Source organism: Jaculus jaculus, chromosome 1 (genome assembly GCF_020740685.1).
Source record: "Jaculus jaculus isolate mJacJac1 chromosome 1, mJacJac1.mat.Y.cur, whole genome shotgun sequence".
NCBI classification, from domain to species: Eukaryota; Metazoa; Chordata; class Mammalia; order Rodentia; family Dipodidae; genus Jaculus; species Jaculus jaculus.
In genome coordinates, this window is record NC_059102.1 from 242,776,890 (window position 1) to 242,799,180 (window position 22,291).

Sequence of the window (22,291 nt, forward strand, 5' to 3'; positions counted from 1 at the left end):
CTGTTTTAGGAACCTCCACACTGATTTCCACAATGGCTGGACCAGATTGCATTCCCACCAACAGTGCAGAAGGGTTCCTCTTTTTCCACATCTCCGCCAACATATAATCATTTGTTTTCATGATGGTGGCCAATCTGACAGGAGTGAGATGGAATCTCAATATAGTTTTAATCTGCATTTCCCTGATGACTAGTGACATAGAACATTTTTTTAGATGCTTATATGCCATTCGTATTTCTTTCTTTGAGAACTTTCTATTTAGCTCCATAGCCCATTTTTGTTTGTTTGTTTTTTTGAGGTAGGGTCTCACTCTAGCCCAGGCTGACCTGGAATTCACTATGTAGTCTCAGGGTGGCCTCGAACTCACGGCGATCCTCCTACCTCTGCCTCCCAAGTGCTGGGATTAAAGGCGTGCGCCACCACGCCCGGCCATAGCCCATTTTTTGATTGGCTTATTTGATTCCTTATTAGTTAACTTTTTAAGTTCTTTGTATATTATATCCTAGATAATCCTCTATCAGATATATAGCTGGCAAAGATTTTTTTCCTTTTTTTTTTTTTTTTAAGTAGGGTCTCACTCTAGTTCAGGCTGAGCTGACCTGGAATTCATTATGTAGTCTCAGGGTGGCCTTGAACTCATGGCGATCCTCTACCTCTGCCTCCCAAGTGCGTGCGCCACCACACATGGCTACACTAGTCTTTTTTAATTTTATAATTTTTTTTTATTTTGAGATGGGGAGAGAACGGGCGTCACCAAGGCCTTCAGCTGCTGCAAACAAACCTCAGACCCATGCACCACTTTGTTCATCTGGTTTACGTGGGTTTTGGAGAATCGAACCTGGGTCCTTTGGCTTCGCGGGCAAATGCCTTAACCGCTAAGCCAAGTCTCGAGCTCCACACTACTCTTCTTACAGAAGAGGCGAATGTAGCTAAAATTTGCTGGGGCATAGTCAAACCCAGGTTTCCCTCCACCTCACCCTAATACTACCACGCGCCCATGAAGCCATTGAAATCTCGGCGAACTCAATGGTACGGTGCCCCTTGGTGATTTGCCCAGGTCTTCATATGTTAAGCACGGTGACCAGGTGTGTATGCAGAGAAAGGACTAGTCACTGATCCCAGAACACGACCCTGTCACAAAACCGGGCTGACACAACAACTGGGCGGCGAGTGAGCGCGGGCGCCTGCGCAGCTGAGCCCGGCGCCTGCGCAGAAGCGGGCGGTGGTGGTGCACCGGCGCCCCGCCCCAGCCGGGCCGCGCCCGCGCAGTTCGGGGTGAGCGCGTCCGGGCGCGCGTGCGCGGGAGCGGCCGTGGCCAGGCGGCGGTGCGGCGATGGAACCAGTGGAGCAGCTGAGCGAGCTAGTGTCAGCCGAGGGCCGAAACCGGAAGGCGGTGCTGTGCCAGCGCTGTGGCTCCCGGGTGCTGCAGCCGGGAACGGCTGTCTTCTCGCGCCGACAGGTAGGGAGGCCGGACACGCGCGCTGGTCCCCGGGGCCCGGGCGGCGGGACACCGCGCCCCTCCGCGCTCGCCCGGTAGCTCCCGCCCCGCCTCGCCTCGCCTCGCGACCGTGGGTGGGAGGATGGGAGCGGTACGGTCCTAGAGGTCTTACGGTCCAGACCTACCCGGAGAGACCGCCCCAGGCTGGCCATCTCCCCGGGCCTTGCTCCCAGCCCTAGCCATGCACGCCCCGGCCCTGGAGCTGGTTTCCGCGTGCGCGTCCTCGGGGTGGGGTCCAGCCCAGAGCTCTGGCCGGCCTGCCGGACTCTGCAGGTGCATCTTCCAGCCACCACTCGCCCCCACCCCCAGGCCTGAAAGTCACTTTTCCTGTCCCCGTGCGACCCGCGCCCGCCCGTCCAGGCCCTCCGAGTCTCATTTGTGACACGCTCCTGTATGCTGCGCAGAGCTGCCGCAGAAACTTCGGTGTCGAGTTTCCCCAAGCCAGCGTTCTCACAAAGACTTCTATGCGAGACGTATCTGAGGTTCTGGAAAGAAATTTCGGAGGAAGACAATTTTTTTTGGCGGGTGGGGGGCGTTCGAGGTAGGGTTTCCCTATAGCCCAGGCTGACCTGGAATTCACGAGTAGTCTCAAGCTGGCCTCGAACTTACTGCGATTTGATCCTCCTACCTTTGCCTCCCCGAATACTGAGATTAAAGGTGTGCGCCACCACGCGGGGCCATTCTGTGGGTTTTGATGACTTTCTGTTCACAACACAGGTGGAGCTCTAGTGGACTTCCAGGGTCTGGGACTCAGGTTCTCCATTTGTTTTACCAAATTAGTGGCATCATGGAGGGGTGGGAAGAACATGGCTCTTGGGATTAAACCATATGGAACGGAATCCTAACCCATATTAACACTGGAAGAGTTATTTTAAGTTTATTTTTACTTTTAGAGAGACAGAAAATTGGCCTCAGCCACTGATACCGAACCCCAGATACTTACCCCACCTAGTGGGCATGTGCAACCTTGCCCTTGCCTCACCTTTGTGTGTCTGGCTAACTTGGGATCTGGAGAGTCAAACATGGGTCCTTAGGCTTTGCAGGCAAGTACCTTAGCTGCTAAGATGCATGTGCTAAGCCGTCTCTCCAGCCTGGAAGTTATTTAACCCCCATGAACTTCACGTTGTTCATTTTGAAAAAGTGAAGGTGATGAAATTGAGAAGAGTTTGAAAATATTTAGTTCTTGTGTCCGTTTGCCATGTTGTCTATTTTGGTAAACTGATAGAAATTCAGTGCTGGAGGAATGAATGGCTTAGCTGTTAAGACACTTGCCTGCAAAGCCAAAGGACCCAGGTTCAATGCCCAGGACCTACGTAAGGCAGATGTACAAGGTAGCGCACAGGCTTCTGGAGTTCATTTGCAGCAGCTGAAGGCCCTGGCCCGCCTGTCCTCTCTCTGTGTCTGCCTCTTTCTTTCTCTTGCTTAAATAAATAAATAACTTTTTTAAAAAATTAGCACAATCATATGAGCATACTTATTGCTACTGTACTCTACACTTAAAAGTGGTTTGATGCTCCCCCCCAGACACAAAATGGCCTGGATATCCATGGCCTCACAGTGCTGGACACTACCTACACAAGACCATCATAATAGGAGGAAAAGATGATGACATCAAAATAAGAGAGACTAATTGAGAGGGGGAGGAGATATGATGGAGAATGGCGATTCAAAGGGGAAAGTGGGAGAAGGAAGGTATTATCATGGGTTAGTTTTTATAATCATGGAAGTTGTTAATAAAAAAATTTTGAAAAAAAAAAAGTGGTTTGAGGGTGGGCATGGTGTTACACGCCTTTAATCCCAGCACTTGGGAGGCAGAGGTAGGAGGATTGCTGTGCGTTCAAGGCCACCCTGAGACTACATAGTGAATTCCAGGTCAGCCTGGGCTAGAGTGAGACCCTACCTCAGAAAGCCAAAAAAAAAAAAAGTGGTTTGGGGCTGTAGAGATGGCTTAGCATTTAAGGTACTTCTTAAGCCTGCTTAGGAAGCTTGAGGACCCATGTTTGACTCCCTAGATCCCAACTAAGCCAGATGCACAAGTTAACATATGTTACAGGTAACACATGTACACAAGGTGGCATGCTTCTGGAGTTCAATTACAGTGGCTGGAGATGCCAATTCTCTTTCTCTCACAATATATATATATATATTTTTTAATTTTAAAAGGCAAGTCTGTTGGGCTTGCCTCAAAAAAAAAATTTTTTTTTTAAGTGGTTAGCTGGGTATGGTGGTGCATGCCTTTAGTCCCAGCATCACTGGGACACAGAGGTAGAAGGATCACTGTGAGTTTGAGGCCATCCTGAGACTTCATAGTGATTTCCAGGTCAGCCTGGGCTAGAGCAAGATCCTACTTCAAAAAAATCACAAATGAAATCCATGATGCATCTCACCTCTCTAAGTAGTGTTCTGATTCTCTACTGTGGTGATGGTTAATATTCTCAGCTTGAGGAAATTGAGAGATGCCTAGAATATTACTAGGGGCACCTCTGGTTGTTCTGTGAGGGTATTTTCATTTAAGTACTCCATCTAATCTGCACCACTGGAGCTCTGTGTGAGGGCATTTTCAGAGAGGATAAAAGCTTAGGGACTGAAGAGATGGCTTAGTTGTTAAGGCACTTATCTGCAAAGCCAAAGGACCCAGGTTCGAATCACCAGGACCCACATAAGCAGATGCACAAGGTAACGCATTTGTCTGGAGTTCATTTGCAGCAGCTGGAGACCCTGGGGTGCCCATTCTATCTTTCTCTCTCTCTCCCTCTCCCTTCCCCCCACTCTCTCTCTCTAATAAGTAAAGAGTTGTGGTGGGGGGTTGGGGAGAGAGCTTAGAGGATAGAACAGTCAAACTCATTGATGGATTCAGAAGGTCAGTTAAAGTATGAGGAGGCATAGAGTGGGACCTGATTGGAAGAAGTGGGTCATTGTGAGCACAGGTGCTTGGGGGCGTATCCTCCCCTGTTACTACTGCTGCCCTGCTTTTTCTTCTTCTTAACTATTTCATTTATTTGAGAGTGAGAGAAAGAGGCACAGAGAGAGAGAGAGATAATGGCTGCTGTGTCAGAGCCTCTTGCTACTGCAAATGAACTCCAGATGCATGCACCACCTTATGCATCTGGCTTTACGTAGCTACTAAAGAACTGAACCCAAGTCCTTAGGCTTTGCAGTACCTTAGCCCTAAGGCATCTCTCCAGCCCTGTCCTCTGTATCTTGTCCTCCACTAGGATAAGTTGGTCTGCCACCTACTCCACACCATGTATGTATGTATGTATGTATGTATGTATCAGGTGTGGTGGCACACGCCTATAATCCCAGCACTTGGGAGTCAGAGTTAAGAGGATAACAGTGAGTTTGAGGCCAGCCAGAGACTACTGAGTAAATTCCAGGTCAGTCTTGACTAGTGTGAGACCCTACCACAAAACCCCTCCCCCCAAAAAATGTCCTACTTATATATGACCCTTTATGAACATACAAATCTTTCTAGAGGAAAATAAAGGTTCACAGCAATGATAGAATAGATCAAAGCCAGCTCAGGCTTGACATTCCTCATGTTCTCTTCCACCACAGCTTTTCCTCCCCTCCATGAGAAAGAAGCCAGCTCTGGCTGATGGCAGCAATCCTGATGGCGAACTCCTTCAGGAACACTGGCTGGTTAATGACATGTTCACCTTCGAGAACGTGGGCTTCACCAAGGATGTGGGCAACATCAAGTTTCTGGTCTGTGCAGACTGTGAAATTGGACCCATTGGCTGGCATTGCCTAGATGACAAGAACAGTTTCTATGTGGCCTTGGATCGAGTGTCCCATGAGTGACGGAGAGACAGGAACTCAGCCTCACCCCCAGCTATAAAAGCTTCCCTGACAAGAACCAAGCTTGAATCTGGTGTCACTGTTGTGCTGTCAGTCTTCTGTGTGCTGTTGTAAGTGATGCGCATCAGCATGTGCCCTCGAACTGGCACAGGGCCAGTCCTGCCTCCTCAAGCCTCAACACTTGCCTCCTGCTTACTCCATTTTACATCACAACACGTGATACCCTACCCTCCTCTTTTCTGTTTGGGGACACAGTAGTGCCTCCTCATGTTGTCTCATCCCTGCTATTCCACCTAGGCTGTTTTACCAGAACATTCTTTTTTCTTGCTAAGAGTAGAATTCAACTTTTTAGCCACAATGACACGTGAGTAAAGCAGTTTATGTGCTGATGGTTGACTCTACCCTTTTTCTCTTGCTCAAGACCGCATGCAAGGCCAGGTGTGGTGGTGCATGCCTGTAGCCCCAGCACTAGTGATATCTGGGGTTCAAGGCCAACCTTGGTTACCTAAAGAGTTTGAGGCCAGCCTGGGCTACATGACATGTTGTCTCAAAAACAAAACAAGCTGGGTGTGGTGCCGCATGACTTTAATCCGAGCACTCAGGAGGCAGAGGTAGGATCATTGTGAATTCGAGGCCACCCTGAGATTACATAGTGAATTTAGGTCAGCCTGGGCTAGAGTGAAACCCTACCTCAGAAAAACAAAAACACATGAGTATCAGTGATTTTGTTCTATGGCTAACCTACTTATTAATTTGCTCTCTCTAAAAGTAAAACATTTACTGGGCTGGAGCAATGGCTCAGCAATTAAGGTGCTTGCCTACAAAGCCTAATGACCCAGGTTCGATTCCCTAGTGCCCACATGGGGCCAGATGCAGAGTACCACATTCATCTGGAGTTCGTTTGCAGCAGTTAGAAGCCATGGGGCGCCTATTCTCCCTCTCTCAGAAATAAATAAATAATATTTTTTAAGAAAAGTAAAACAGTCGGGTGTGGTGGCACACACCTTTAATCCCAGCACCGGGGAGGCAGAGGTAGGAGGATCGCCATGAGTTACAGGCCACCCTGAGACTACATAGTGAATTTCAGGTCAGCCTGAGCTAGAGTGAGACCCTACCTCAAAAATACAAAAAGAAAAGTAAAACATTTACAAACTTCATTACTTAAGCCAATAATCAGAAACACATTACTTTAGACACAACTCAGATACCATGTTGGAGCCTGTGCTCTGGATTGAGATCAGCCTTTTATTGTGAAGGTGACTGTGGCCCTCCTTCCCTACAAATCTTGTGTTTTACATTAATCACATACCATACTAGGTTTTACTCTGTCCCCTCCAAATCTTGGCGTGGCTTCTCTTTTTATTATCTTCCCATTGCAACAGCCTATACATTGAGTATCATATGGTGAGCCCCAAGGAAAACAACCAGGCACTATTCAAGTCAGAGACCCCTTGGCTCTTAGAAAGTACTACTTCAGTGGATAGTGTCTTTTGATATAGGAGGCATGATCCTCAGAGTATGAATTCACTTGGACTTTATACCAACCCAGAAACTGAAATGCCTCTTTCTATTGTTACAGGGTTACTGTAACCTTTTGTTTTTGTTTTTGTTTTGTTTTTTTGGGATAGGGTTTCACTCTAGCCCAGGCTGACCTGGTATTTACTATGTAGTCTCAGGGTGACCTTCAACTCACTGGCCTCCCTCATGCTGAGAGTAAAGGTGTGCTGCACTATACCTGGCTTGTAGCTTTCAGTATTAGCAAACATACAGTCTTCAACATGATTTCAAGTTATTCTGTCTCCTAAAATAACTCAGTGTCTTAGAAGAAATCTGTATAACCAGGTTTCAGATACCCTCTCATCTTCCCTTCTAGAAGCCTAAAATTGAAATATGGGCTAAATAGAGACCTTATTATTGCCCATAATCCTAGTACTCTTTGGAGGTAGAGGCAGGAAGATCAGGAGTTTAAGGCCATCCCCAGCTACATTGAGAGTTTAAGGCCAGCCTGGGCTACATGAGACCTTGTCTCAAAAAAGTTTCTTCCATCTGTTTTCTGGTTACTTTTTACTTTAGTACTTTTTGTTTTGTTTTGTTTTATTATTTATTACAGAGAGAGAATGAGCATGCTAGGGCTTCCAGTTTGCTAACAAATTCCAGATGCATGTACCATCATGTGCATCTGGCTTATGTGGGTTCTAGGGAATCAAACCTGGTTCTTAAGGCTTTGCAGGCAAACATATTAACCACGAAGCCATATCTCCAGAATCCCCCTTTTGTTGAGGTAGAGTCTCACTCTAGCCCAAACTGACCTGGAATTTACTAGGTAGTCTCAGGTTGGCCTCAAACTCAGAGTGTTCCTCCTACCTTGGCCTTCCGAGTGCTGGGATTAAAGAATGTGCCATCATACCTGGCCACTTCAGTACTTTTTAAGGGTTCCCCCACTGAAGTGTAGGCCGTGGGCACAGTTTTGCAACCAACCTGTTCACATAGAAAGGTCACTACTTTCTCCAGTCAGAGTCTAGGTGAGCTCCAGCAGAAACTAAAAGACCATGTTTGCCAGAGAAACAGTCATGTGCACATGATTATGGCATTTGCAGAAGAAATAACTGAGACAGTCCACTCAGGTCAGGAAGAACAAAGCCCAGTAGATGCCTCTAGGAACCTAGGGTCCCTCATGTCACAAGCCAGATCTAAGCCATTTATTCTATTTATTTTTTGGATTTCTTTATTTTGTTGTAGTTTTTTCTTTGTTGTTTGTTTTTCAAGGTAGAGTCTCACTCTAGCTCAGACTAACCTAGAATTCACTATGTAGTCTCAGGGTGGCCTTGAATTCATGGCGATCCTACTTCTCTGCCTCCCAAGTGCTGAGATTAAAGGCATGTGCCACCACACCTGGCTATTTTTTGGTTTTTTGAGGTAGGGTCTTGCTCTAACCCAGGCTGACCTGGAATTCACTATGTAGTTTCAGTCTGGCCTCGAACTCACAGCCATCTTCCTACTGCTCTGCCTCCCAAGTGCTGAAATTAAAGGTGTCTTCCGCCACACCTGGCTCAAGCTAAGCATTCTAATTAGTTCACACTTCCATTCAGAGCTTGCCAGAAGTAATGTGATATATATCCTCAATATTTCTCTAGATGTATATGTAACCATGTACGGTTTTAAAAACATTGTCGTATTGTACTTTTATAACTGGCTGTTATCATTTAACAAAACAGGGTGAGTAACTTCCATGTAGGTAGACACCCATCCATGTACACCACCCTATCCATTACACTGTGCCATGATTTCAATAGTCCACTGCTGTGTTGCTGACAATTACGTAGAAAGAGTGATGCAACTAAATGTGGAGCCACATTGGCAAACACATGGGAAGTGGGATTGCAGGGTGGGCATGTTGTCATCCTTTGCTGTTTGGGCACAAGTTCTTCAAAAACAACTGGTGCTGGGCGTGGTGGCGCACACCTTTAATCCCAGCACTTGGGAGGCAGAGGTAGGAAGTTGGCCATGAATTCGAAGCCACCTTGAGACTACATAGTGAATTCTGGGTTAACCTGAGATAGAGCAAGACCCTACCTCGAAAAAACCATATATATATTGCAGGCTGGAGAGATGGCTCAGCGATTAAGGTGCTTGACAAAGCCTAAGGACCTGGATTCAATTCTCCAGTACCCATGTAAAGCCAGATGCACAAGGTGTTGCATGCATCTGAAGTTCATTTGCAGTGGCCAGAGACCCTGGTGTGCCCATTCTGTCTATAAATATTTTTTTTTTAATTCCTGCTTTAGGCAGGTGCAGTGGTGCACACCTTTAATATCCCAGCACTTGGGAGGTAGAGGTAGGAGGATTGCCATGAATTTGAGACCAGCCTGAAACTACAGAGTGAGTTCCTGGTCAGCCTGTGCTAGAGTGAGACTCTACCTTGCAAAAGCAAAACAGAACAACAAAAATAATACTGCTTTTGCCGGATGTGGTGGCACATGCTTTTAATCCCAGCACTTGGGAGGCAGAGGTAGGAGAATTGCCCTGAGTTCCAAGCCATCCTGAGAAAGTGAATTCCGGGTCAGCCTGGGCTACAGTGAGACCCTACCTCGAAAAACAAACAAACAAACAACAAAAAAAGGCTGCTTTAATACATAACCAGTATCACTGGATTCTTTTGCACTTATTTTATTTCTAATGAAAATTTTATATACTTATTGGTCATTTCTGCTTCTTTTTAAGAATTACCAAGTATAAGCCAGGTGTAGTGGCATATGCAGTTAACAGTAGAAACAAGTCTTTTTCTTTTTTTTTTTTTAAACACAGGATCAGGGCTGGAGAGATGGCTTGCCCGTTAAGGCACTTGCCTGCAAAGGCAAAGGACCCAGGTTTGATTCCACAGTGCCCAGGTAAACGAGATGCACAGGGTAGCACATGCATCTGGAGTTTGCATTGGCTAGCTCAATCTAACCCAGACCTGTAACTCACTCTGTAGTCCCAGCTGGCCTTGAACTCAGAGCAGTCTCACCTCTGTCTCCAGAGTGCTAGGATTAAAGGCCACACCAAGCTGATAAGGGATCCCTTAACTGGTTATTCCAGTTTCATACTTGTTATACTGAAGGCCTTTGTCCAGAATAGCTGGCTCTGGCCAGAGCTCATGCCTTTTGGCCCTGTACCTGACCAGGTACACTCTTTCCGAAAGCTCCTGGTGCCTGGGGAATAGTGTTTGCTCTACTCTAGGTGCTCAAGGACTATTTCCATCCATTAAAGCTGTGTACAGCAGGTCCCAGTCACCCATGGAATCCCTCCCAAGCCCCTTTAAAAGGTTCTGAGGCTTACTTCCTGAGACCACTACACTGTTGTCCTTGTAGAAGGTCCCTTCTGCCTGTGGGAATGTTCAGCCCTTTCAAACTGATCTGAGTCAATTAGCTGGTTAGCAAGTTTCCTCCTTTCTAAAGTGAACCAAACAGGTAGCATTACAGCTTTGTGGAACATTCACAAATTTCCCATTAATGACTTCCTACAGTCACCAATATTGAATTGACACACAAAAAAAATGTTACAGATGGAGCTGGGGAGATGGCTTAGTGGTTATGTTATTTGCCTGCAAAGCCAAATGGGGCTGGAGAGATGGCTTAGTGGTTAAGGCATTTGCCTGTAAAGCCTAAAGATACAGCTTTGATTCCCCGGTACCTACGTAAGCCAGATGCAGAAGGTGGAGCATGTGTCTGAAGTTTGTTGGCAGTGACTAGAGGCCCTGGTGCCCCCATTCTGTCTCTCTCTCAAATAAAATTTAAGAAAATGTTTCAAATGATCTTGACTTTGTCATTGTCTTTGTGTTCCTGTGGGTGTGCACATGTGCACTTGGGCGTGTGTTTGGAGGCCAGAGTAAAACGGGAATTTTTGGGATTCTTTGCCAATCCACCAATGTACCAATAAATTTAGGGTACCCAAGATTATTCTCTTACGAATTTAGAGAATTAAAATCCATAGACCATTAAGAGAAAGAAAGAAAGTGAAGAGAGCTCCTGCCACGTGGGGAAAGGAGGGGATAGAGAGCCCATGTGGGAGTGAGGGGGTGTTGCAGTCAGGTTCGCATTGCTGGCGGAGATCATCCAACCAAGAGCAGCTTGTGGGAAAAAAAAGGTTTATTTTGGCTTACAAACTCTAGGGGAAGCTCCACGACGGCAGGGAAAATGATGACATGAGCAGATGGTGGACGTCAATAGGAGAGTGTGCCAAACACGGGCAAGGGGACACTGGCTATAAGACCCTTAAGCCCACCCCCAACAAATACACTGCCTCCAAGAGGTGCTAATTCCCAAATCTCCATCAGCTGGGAACCTAGCATTCAGAACACCTACACTTATGGGGACACCTGAATCAAACCACCACGGGGAGAGGGGGAAGTTGTCTCAGCCAGGCTGAACCAGGCAAAGCTTACCAGAATCAAGAACCAGCCCGCCAGCCAAGAGAGCATATCCCCTGCCATGCGCCCACATATAACCTTATTGTGGGTTTTACCTTCAGGCTCAGGTAGCCTGAGAGACAGCTAATTGGTCTGAGCTAGAGGCTCAGGAAGAAGTAGGCTACGATGCCAAGTTCTGGGGGCTGAGCTTGACCACCCGCAATACCAGGGTTAGATTTAAATCTAGGAAAATGGACCTCTCTCCCAGGGCGGGGCTCTGGTTGTTCATGGAAAAACAGGACTAGGGAACTCCTTTAGGCAAGAGATAAGAGGTGAGATCCTTCTCTGACTTTTAAGAAAGTGAAGATTGCAAGGGCAGACATTTCAGCTTTTTACATTCAGGGCCCAGTCAGCCTAAACTGCCTAGCAAAGCTACCTGATTTCCTCTCAAGAGGATAACCTTTCTACCTTATTTGAGGCAGGGTCTCTTGTTTTCTACTGTCAATGCCAGACTGGCCCACAAGCTTTTTTTTTTTTTTTTAATTTCTAATTTCTAATTTGCAATCAGAGAAGAGACAAGAGAGAGTGGCCTTAAGCTTCTGTAAATGAACTCCAGATGCATGTGCCACTGTGCATCTGGCTTTACTTGGGTACTAGGGAATTGAACCAGGGTCTTTAAGCTTTGTAGGCAAATGCCATCTCTCCAGTCCTCCAAAAGCTTTCCAGATTTTCCTGTCTCCATGGGCTGAGTGGGTTCTAGGGGTCTGAACACAGGTGCTGTACTTGCTAGGTAAACACTTTACCTACTGGGAGTCCTCTCCCTAGCCCTGGTCCTGACTTTTATAAAAATATTTTCACCCAGCTGGGCATGGTGGCTCACGCCTTTAATTCCAGCACTTGGGAGGCAGAGGTAGGAGGATCACTGTGAGTTCGAGGCTACCCTGAGACATAGTGAATTCCATAGTGAATTACAGGTCAGCCTAAGCTAGAGTGAGACTCTGCCTTGAAAAAAACAAAAAAACAAACAAACAAAACTTTCGCCGGACATGGTGGCTCACACCTTTAACCCCAGCACTTGGGAGGCAGAGGTAGGAGGATTACTGTGAGTTCAAGGCCAGACTGAATAATGAATTCCAAATCAACCTGGGCTAGAGTGAGAGCCTACCTCAGAAAAAAAAAAACAAAAAACTTTCAGATCAGTTAATCCCTATATTATTGCACACACCTAAATATACCCAACGAACACACCCACATTGTCATAAATGCTTGGCAGTGAAATAGTATATTACACAATTTGGTGACACTTTGGAGGCTGACTGGCTGAATGCTGATACACTTGTTCCAGTCTGAACTGGATGAAAATGCAGGCTATCTCTAGAAGGATTTGAGAAATGGTAACACCAGTTGGAAGGAGTCTGACATAAGTACTAAATGCAAGAGCATAGCAATTACTGTAACGTGCACCACAAGGAGAAGGAGTCAGCAGTGAGCACAGGAGACGTTTAGCTGTAATGTAGGAATTGTTTCTCTAGTGACTTGTCATCTCTGCTCTGAGCTTCTTATCCAAGATAACATAAGTATTCATTTAAGTGACAAAACAATAAATGAGGCCAGATATGTTGGTATATACTTGTGCTCTGGAGGCAGGGGGATGGGAAACTAAAGCAAGTTCAAGGCCAGCCTAGGCTACATAGCAAGAACTTGTCTAAAAATAAAACAAAAATCCCTGGTCCTCTGGAATGTCTGTTGGGAGAAGAATGAGATGAAGCCAGTGTGGTGGCATAGGCCTTTAATCCCAGCACTCTGGAGGCAGAGGTAGGAGGATCGCCATGAGTTCAAGGCCACCCTGAGACTACATAGTGAACTACAGGTCAACCCCGGGCTGGAATGAGACCCTATCTCAGAAAAAAAAAAAAGGTGAGAGTTTATGTTGTCCTCAGCTGAGGATTTACCTCACTGAGGAGAGGTGAAAGGTAGGGTGGGTCTTCTGACCTCTATGATCCTTGAGTGTGGTAAATATTCGGGTTAGAGTAGGTAAACATCTCCCCCAAATGGGAGATTGTGGGCAAGCTTCAGGAAGTCTGACTGCAATTTCCTCAGTCCACACTTAGTCTTTTGCCCCTTCAGAATGTGGAGGAATAAAGAGCCACGGCCATGAGGCAATGAGAGACCTCTTCTCCTGGGCCCCAGTACTTGAAGCTGGAAGTTCCAGATGGGCCTGTCCTGGAATGTGAGGCTCTGAGCTTGCCCCTGCTAGCAAAACAGACACTGTGCAGTGGGGTTTGGCTCTTGGTTTTAGCTTTCTCTAGTTCCTGCTTTGGAAGACTCAGGCATTCCTTCTACTTATTTATTTATTTATTTATTTATTGGTTTTTCAAGGTAGGGTTTCACTCTGGCCCCAGCTGGCCTGGAATTCACTGTGTAGTCTCAGGGTGGCCTAGAACTTGTGGCAATCCTCCTACCTCTGCCTCCCGAGTGCTGGGATTAAAGGTGTGCGCCATCATGCCCGGCTGCCACTTCCTTCTTAAGGCTTAGTAGCTAAAGGAGCTTGCTTGTAAAGCCTCACGGCCTGGGTTCGATGCCCCAGTACCCACGTGAAGCGAAATCCAAATGCACAAGGTGGTGCATGCACCTGGAGTTTGTTCTCAGTGGCAGGATGACTTGGTGCACCCATGCGTACTCTTCTCTCTCTCTTTCTCTCCCTCACACACACAAATAAAAACTTTTTAAAAGTATATTCTGGAGGTCTTTGGCTTTAAGTGTAGGAAGACTATGAAAGAGCACCCAGCTAGAGAGAGAGCTCAACAGTTAAAGACACTTACTTGCAAAGTCCTCAGTATCCATGTAAAGTTAGATGCTCAAAGTAGAAGGAGAGCCTAATCTTTGGGGTTTCAGACCAGTCAGCTCAGGACCACCTTGAGACTACATAGATAATTCTAGGTCAGCCTGGGCCAGAGTGAGACTCTACCTCAAAAAAACTGGGTGTGGTGGTGCAGAGGTAGGAGGATTGCTATGAGTTTGAGGCCATTGAGACTTTGTTTGGGGTTTTGTTATTTTTTAGATAGCTCACCTGTGATGGTCTGAGCAGAACAGTGTCTAGCTCCATTGCTAACACTCATTCTAACTTGAGCCTCTCTCACTGATCTTGAAGCTTGCTTGTTTTCTTTTCTTTTTTTTCCATGGAAGTGGGGTCTCGCTCTAGCCCAGGCTGACCTGGAACTCACTCTGTAGTCCCAGGCTGGCTTCAAACTCATGATGATCCTCCTACCTCAGCCTCTGGAGTGCTGGGATTAAAGGTGGGAAAGGGGAGAGAGTGAGAATATGGGCATGCCAGGACCTCTTGATACTGGAAATGGAACTCCAGATGCATGCAGCCCTTTATGCATCTGGCTTTACATGGCTACTGGAGAATCAAGCTGGGGCCAGCAGGTTTTGCAAGCAAGCGCCTTTAACCACGGAGCCATCTCCTCAGCCCAGAAATCTTAGCCTTTCCGTTCTTCGGGCTCTTCAGCATAGTGCTGTCTGGGCAGCTGGAGCCGGGAACATTCCTACACGTCTCTGCTTGGCCACCACTGAAAAAGGCTCCCTAATAAGACTTAGATTTGGAGGTTTGTAGGTCAGAAGTTTCTCAGTTTTTTGACAGTTTTTACCTTTCTCTCATCTTTTTTGTTTGTTTGTTTTCAAGGCAGGGTCTCACTCTATAGCTTAGGCTAACCTGGAATTCACCAATAGATTGCATCCTTAGCCTCCCTCCCTGGCTTAGGAAGCTGAACAGGCTGGTACCTGATGCCATTCCTCTGTCCTTTCTGCCCCCAGCTTCCCCTAGGGGGAGCTGCTGTTCTGAGTAACCTGCTCTGCCTGAGTGTTGGATTGCAGCTTCCTCATTGGCCAGTACTGTCTGGGCTGAGACTAGCTTCTGTTTCTGAAGTTAGGTCTCACTCTAGCTCAGGCTGACCTGGAATTCACTACGTAGTCTCAGGGTGGCCTCGAACTCAGGGCGGTCCTCCTACCTTTGCCTCCCGAGTGCTGGGATTAAAGGTGTGCACCACCTCTCCCAGCTCTCTGCCTGGCTTTTAACCACTTTGCCAGTTCACTCATCCTATTCCAAGGCAGGGAGAGCGAGGCCAGCTAGGAGCCAGTACTCTGGTTCTGCTGCTCTACGGTATTGTCTAGACAGCCCCTTCAGTAGACTGGGGACTTGGGAATGAAGTGAACAAAGCACCCCCTTTCCTAGGCTTGGACTTTGCTTATACTTCATTATGCATGCGTCTGGTAGATGGATCCTGGGACTACAGAGTGAATTCCAGGTCATTCTGGGCTAGAGTGAAACCCTACCTCAAAAAAGACCCCCCCCCAAAAAAAAAAAAAAAAAAACACAAAAACCAGGTAGAAGGATCCCTGTGAGTTCAAGGCCAATCTGAGATTAATTCCAGGTTAACCTGGGCTAGAAGCAAGACCCTACCTCAAAAAACAAACAAACAAAAGAACTCTAAATTGGGGCTGGAGAGATGGCTTAGCAGACTGATGTAAGCTAGATGCACAAGGGGTCGTACGCATCTGGAGTTTGTTTGCAGTGGATGGAGGCCCTAGCATACCTATTCTCTCTCTACCTGCCTATTTCTGTATCTATCTCTCTCTCTCAAATAAATAAAATATATTAAAAAAAATTTTTTTTAGTTTTATTTATTTATTTGAGAGCGATAGACAGAGAACGAGGTGGAGGGGGAAATGGGTGTGTCAGGGCCTCCAGCCACTGCAAACGAACTCAAGACGTGTGTGCCCCTTTGTGCACCTGGCAAATGTGGGTTCTGGAGAATCGAGCCTCTAACAGGTATCCTTAGGCTTCACAGGCAAGCGCTTTATCACTAAACCATCTCTCCAGTCCCATAAAGTACATTTTAAATAAATAAAAATAAAGTACTTTTTTAAAAAGGGCTGGAGAGGGCTGGAGAGATGGCTTAGCGGTTAAGCGCTTGCCTGTGAAGCCTAAGGACCCCGGGTCGAGGGCTCGGTTCCCCAGGTCCCACGTTAGCCAGATGCACAAGGGGGCACACGCGTCTGGAGTTCATTTGCAGTGGCTGGAAGCCCTGGCACGCCCATTCTCTCTCTCTCCCTCTATCTGTCTTTCTCTCTGTGTCTGTCGCTCTCAAATAAATAAATAAAAAATTAAAAAAATTAAAAAAATAAATTAAAAATAATAATAATAAAAAGGGCTGGAGAGAAGGCAATTGTCTGTGAAGCCAAAGGACCTAGGTTCAATTCCCCAGGACCTACATCAGGCAAATGCACAAGGGGCACATGTGTCTGGAATGGCATGTCCATTCTCTCTCTGTCTTTCTTCTCTCTCTCTGCTTGCAAGTAAATAAATAAATAAAAATATTCATAATTTAAAAAATAATAAAGAACTCTAAGTCTCTTGTATTTGTATGTATGGGTCATAAATAGTGTATGTGTGTTTAATAGTGTACAAATAAATTTCTTTAAAAAAAGAATATGAGGAACTTTAGGGAGAGAGGCAATGAAAATTTCTTTATCTTTATTTTTGTTTTGTTTTGTTTTGTTTTCCAAGTACGGTCTCACTCTAGCCCAGACTGACCTGGAACTCACTCTGTAGTCCCAGGCTGGTCTCACACTCACATCAGTCCTCCTACCTCTGCCTCCTGAGTGCTGTGATTAAAGACTTGCACCACCAAAGCCAGCTGGAAGTTTCTATATCTTGATTAGTTTGCCATATAGGCTTGTCAAATAATTTTGCATATAAAATACAGAAGTATAATTGTACTTCAAAGTCTTTCCTACATAGAAGGGACTGCAATTGTAGTTAGGTGATATTCACTATGTAGACAGTAAAGAGCTCCCTGAGGGGAGGGGTGGGGACGGGGATATGCCAGCTACATCCTTAGCAGTGTTGTCTTTTACTCTAGACAGACCAATCCCCTGGGCTGCAGGACTTGCTGGCCTTGCACAGCTTTGGGTGGCACTGTCTCAGTGTTTGCATGTCTGTTGACAGAGTGTCCTGTTGACCATGGCTAGAAGTCCAAGTTGGAATTTGCTGTTTACCCAGTCCTGCAAGTGTCCGCAGCAGTTGTAGAATCTCACAATGCCATCCTCATCCCTACACTACCTTGGTGCCCTCAGACTGGGCCTTCATGGTAGACAACAAGGCCATTATGACGTCTGCTGCCTCAACCTGGACACTGAGTGGCCAGCCTACACCAACCTTGGCTGGCTCCTTGTCCAGATCCTGTCTTCATCACCATCTCCCTGGATCTGATGGTGTCCTCAATGTGGACCTCATGGAGCTCCAGACCAGTCTGGTGCTCTACCCTACCTCCAGTTTCCCTTGGTGGTGACCTACTCACACACCCTCATCTCAAAAGGCCCACCATGAGCAGATCTTGTTGTCAGACTTCACCAGTGCCTGCCTTGAGCCCTCCAATCAGATGGTCAGGTGTGACCCTCACTATGGCAGGTACATAGCCTGTCACTTGCTGTGTTGTGAAGAAATAGTGCTTATCCGGGCGTGGTGACACACGCTTTTAATCCCAGCACTCCAGAGGCAAAGGTAGGAGGATTGCTGTGAGTCAAGGCCACCCTGAGACTACATAATGAATTCCAGGCCATCCTGGGCCAGAGTGAGACCCTACCTCAAAAAAACAAAAATAAAAATAAATAATAATAATAATAGCTGGAGAGATGGTTTAGCAGTTGAGCACTTGCCTGTGAAGTCTAAGGACCCCGGTTCGAGGCTCGATTCCCCAGGACCCATGTAAGCCAGATGCACACGGTGGTGCAAGCATCTGGAGTTTGTTTGCTGTGGCTGGAGGTCCTGATGCGTCCATTCTCTCTCTATATGCCTCTTTCTCTCTCTGTCTGTCGCTTTCAAATAAATAAATAAAAATAAAAATAAAAAATAAATTAATTAATAAGGTCTGGAAAGATGGTTCAACAGTTAAGGCACTTGCCTGCAAAGCCTAAGGACATAGGTTCAATTTCCCAGGACCCATATAAGCCAGATGCACAAGGTGGTGCATGTGTCTGGAGTTATTTGCAGTGGCTAGAGACCCTGTTGTGCCCATTCTCTCTCTCTCTTTCTCTTTCACACAAAAATAAATAAAATAAAATAAAATAAAATAAATAAACATCGCAGAGACATAGCCACACAATATGGCTCCCAAATTGAAGAAAATGCTTTTTTATTTTTCATTTTGTTCTGAGACAGGGTTTCTGTAGTTCAGACTGACCAAGATCCTTCTGCCTCAGCCTCCCAAGTGCTAGGATTATAAATGTGTTAAAAACCACCATGCCTCACTTAGAGAGAAAGAAAGGACCCGTCATCATATGATGGGGAAAATATGTGTCTGAAGGTCAGAAGGCTTCTTGTGTTCTGAACCTGTGAGCGTGGTTGTTGCCTCTTGCAACCTGGATTTGTTTATGCTTTACCCTATTATCAGTTCCCTGGGGCACTGGGTATATTACCTAGTTTGTTGTATGGGCCTTCCTCTGAAGACTCAGAAAGCTGAAATGTGGCAGCTGTGGTATTAGAAGACACAACGTTCCTGCTCTGAAACACAGCTGAAGATGTAATCACAAGAGTACGTGAAGCAGGGGGACTCGTGGACACCAAGATAGTAGCTAATTGCAGTGCAGATTGAAAAGCCAGAGACAGCCAGGCGTGGGGGCGCACGCCTTTAATCCCAGCACTCAGGAGGCAGAGGTAGGAGAACCGCCATGAGTTCGAGGCCACCCTGAGACTACAGAGTGAATTCCAGGTCAGCCTGGGCTAGAGTAAGACCCTACCTTGAAAACCAAAATAAATAAAGAAAGAAAGAAAGAAGAAAAGAAAAGCCAGAGACAGGGAGGCAAGCCATGTCTGTCTCCATATCTAGAAGACTTTTAGCTGCCACAGGAATACTGAGCTGTTCTATGATGTAGCAGACTTGGTCTCCCTAGAGCCCTTGATGGGGAGTTGACCCTCTTTGTTAAGGGGGAGAAATCAACCTTGATTATGATATGTATAATTTCTTTCTTTTTTGTTTTGGTTTTTGAGGTAGGGTCTCGCTCTAGCCCAGGCTGACCTGGAATTCACTGTGTAGTCTCAGGGTGGCCTTGAACTCTCGGCAGTCCTCCTACCTCTGCCTCCCAAGTGCTGGGATTAAACGCGTGTGCCACCACACATGGCATGGAATACATATATATATATCAAAAAATAAATCGGATGGTCAGGTATGACCCTACCTCGAAAAATAAATAAAAAAAAACATATATATATATATATATATATATATATACATATATATATATATTACCATATATATATATTTTTTTTTTAATTTTTCGAGCTAGGGTCTCACTCTGGTCCAGGCTGACCTGAAATTCACTGTGTAGTCTTAGGGTGGCCTTGAACTCACGGTGATCCTCCTACCTCAGCCTCCCGAGTGCTGGGATTAAAGGCGTGTGCCACCACACCTTTCAAATTTTTTTTAAATTTTTTATTTTATTTTTATTTATTTGAGAGCAACAGACACAGAGAGAAAGACAGATAGAGGAAGAGAGAGAGAATGGGCGCACCAGGGCCTCCAGCCTCTGCAAACGAACTCCAGACACATGCGCCCCCTGTGCATCTGGCTAACGTGGGACCTGGGGAGCCGTGCCTCCAACCGGGGTCCTTAGGCTTCACAGGCAAGTGCTTAACCACTAAGCCATCTCTCCAGCCCACCTTTCAAATTTTTATTAACAACTTTCATGATTAAAAATATCCCATGGAGCTGGGCGTGGTGGCACACGCCTTTAATCCCAGCACTTGGGAGGCAGAGGTAGGAGGATCACCGTGAGTTCAAGGCCACCCTGAGACACCATAGTGAATTCCAGGTCAACCTGAGCTAGACTGAGACCCTACCTCGAAAAAGAAAAAAAAAAAAAAATCCCATGGTCATACCCTCCCTCCCCTCACTTTCCCGTTTGAAACTTTGAAACATCATATCCCCTCCCCATCTCAATCAGTCTCTCTTTTATTTGATGTCATGATCTTTTTCTCCTCTTATGATGGTCTGTATAGGTAGTGTCAGGCACTGTGAGGTTATGGATATCCAGGCCATTTTGTGTCTTGGGGGAGCACGTTGTAAGGAGTTCTACCCTTCCTTTGGCTCTTACATTCTTTCTGCCACCTCTTCCGCATTAGACCCTGAGCCTTGAAAGGTGTGATCGAGATATTACAGTACTGAGCACTGCAGTCACTTCTTTCCAACACCATGATACCTTCTGGGTCGTCCCAAGCAAGGTCACTGCCATGTGAAAAGAGAAGATTCTCTATCAAAACTGAGAGTAGCATTAATATAAAGGCATGAACATTAAGAGAAGTGCTTATTGGGCAGTTTGATAAGCATAGTATATACATTTACTGGCTATTTTTTTAATGTTATTTTTATTTATTTATTTATTTGAAAAAGAGAGAGAATGGGTACTCCAGGGTCTCCAGCTGCTGCAAATGAACTCCAGACGCATGTACTACCTTTTGTATCTGGCTTTTGTGGGTCCTGGGTCCTTTGGCTTTGCAGGCAAGTGCCTTAACTGATAAACCATCACTCCAGCCCTGTTTTTTTATTTTTATTATTTTCATTTTTACTCTTTTTTGTTGAGGAAGGGTCTCATTCTAGCCCAGGATGATCTGGAATTCACTATGTAGTCTCAGATTATCCTCAAACTCACAGCAACCCTCCTACTTCAGCCTCCCAAGTGTTTGGATTAAAGGGGTGTGCCACCATGCCCGGCTGTTGTTTTTAGTGAAGTGTAGGCTGGTTGTCTCTGCAAGAGGGAGTGTCTGAGGAGGATTGGCAATTTCTTCTGTGTGCTGGAGCAGCCACCCTTGGGGTCCTGCTTTCTCTTCACAGGGCTGCCTCTATACTCCCTTGTCCCTAGCCCACCCCAACAAGGGGAAGCCTTCTATAAGAACCATGAAAGGTGCCCCAGCTTCACCTGCCCTTAGCATTCTGAGGCATGAGCTGGCAATTTCAGCACCAAGCCTAAATTATAAACTAGCCTTCCTCTTCCTGGCCAGCAGAGGGCAGTAGAGGTTGAATTTACAGGCCATCTGCCTCAGCCATCTGACATTTTACTGCTTCACCCCATACTTAAAGAGGCCCAGAATCCATCAAACAGGATTCCAAAAGACAGGTATTATCTTAGTGCTAAGAACATACAAGTTGTTTTTTTTTTTTTTTTTTTTGCAATTTCAAAAATTATAGGCTGGGCGTGTTGTTGCACACCTTTAATCCCAGCACTTGGAAGGCAGAGGTAGATCAACCTGAGTTTGAGGCCACCCTGAGACTACATAGTGAATTCCAGGTCATTCTGGGCTAGAGTGAAGCCCTACCTCAGAAAAAAAAAAAAAAGGCCAAGGGGCTTGAGAGATGGCTTAGTGGTTAAGGCATTTGCCAGCAAAGCCTGAGGACCCAAGTTTGATTCCCCAGGACCCACGTAAGCCAGAGGCACAGGTGGCACACGCGTATGGAGTTCATAGGCAGCGACTGGAGGCCCTGGTGCACCCCTTCTCTATCTTCTCTTTCTGTCTCTCAAGTAAATAAATAAAAAGAAAAAAAGAAAACCAAAAAAGGTCTGGTCTGGTATTGGTTTGCCCCTTCCTGATTATTCCTACCCCCACCCCATTTTTTTATTTTTATTTTTCAAGGTAGGTTCTCACTCTAGCCTAGGCCCATTCACTATGTAGTATAGTCTCACAGTGGCCTCTAACTCACAGCGAGGACTAGGAATAAAGTCACATACCACCACACATGGTTCTTTCTCTGTATTTTATTTGTTTTTTTTTTTTCCTTTTTTTTTTTTTTTCTTTGTTTTTTTTCGAGGTAGGGTCTTACTCTAGCTCAGGCTGACCTGGAATTCACTATGCAGTCTCAGGCTGGTCTCGAATTTATGGCAATCCTCCTACTTCTGCCTCTCAAGCTCTGGGATTAAAGGCATGTGCCACCACACCCAGCCTTTCTTTCTATCTATCTATCATCTATCTATTTATTGGAAAGACAGAGAATGGGCTGGAGAGGAAGTTAGACCAGAAGGAGGAGAAAGAAATAAGGAAAGCTGGACGTGGT

General features: G+C 46.0%; 1 protein-coding gene across 1 annotated transcript; it reads left to right on the forward strand.

The window, feature by feature from the left end:
* Nucleotides 1-1,301: 1,301 nt before the first annotated feature.
* On the forward strand, nt 1,302-5,688 carry Rabif (RAB interacting factor). The gene is made up of 2 exons (XM_004670708.3): nt 1,302-1,459; nt 5,057-5,688. Exons 1-2 carry the CDS (start codon nt 1,334-1,336, stop codon nt 5,300-5,302), a joined length of 372 nt encoding a protein of 123 aa, XP_004670765.1. The 5' UTR covers nt 1,302-1,333; the 3' UTR covers nt 5,303-5,688.
* Nucleotides 5,689-22,291: the final 16,603 nt, after the last annotated feature.

Coding starts and splice junctions, on each gene's coding strand:
- Rabif (XM_004670708.3), top strand. CDS start 1,334: ATGGAACCAGTGGAGCAGCTGAGCGAGCTAGTGTCAGCCGAGGGCCGA. Junction 1,460..5,056: donor CTGTCTTCTCGCGCCGACAG/GTAGGGAGGCCG, acceptor CTTCCACCACAG/CTTTTCCTCCCCTCCATGAG.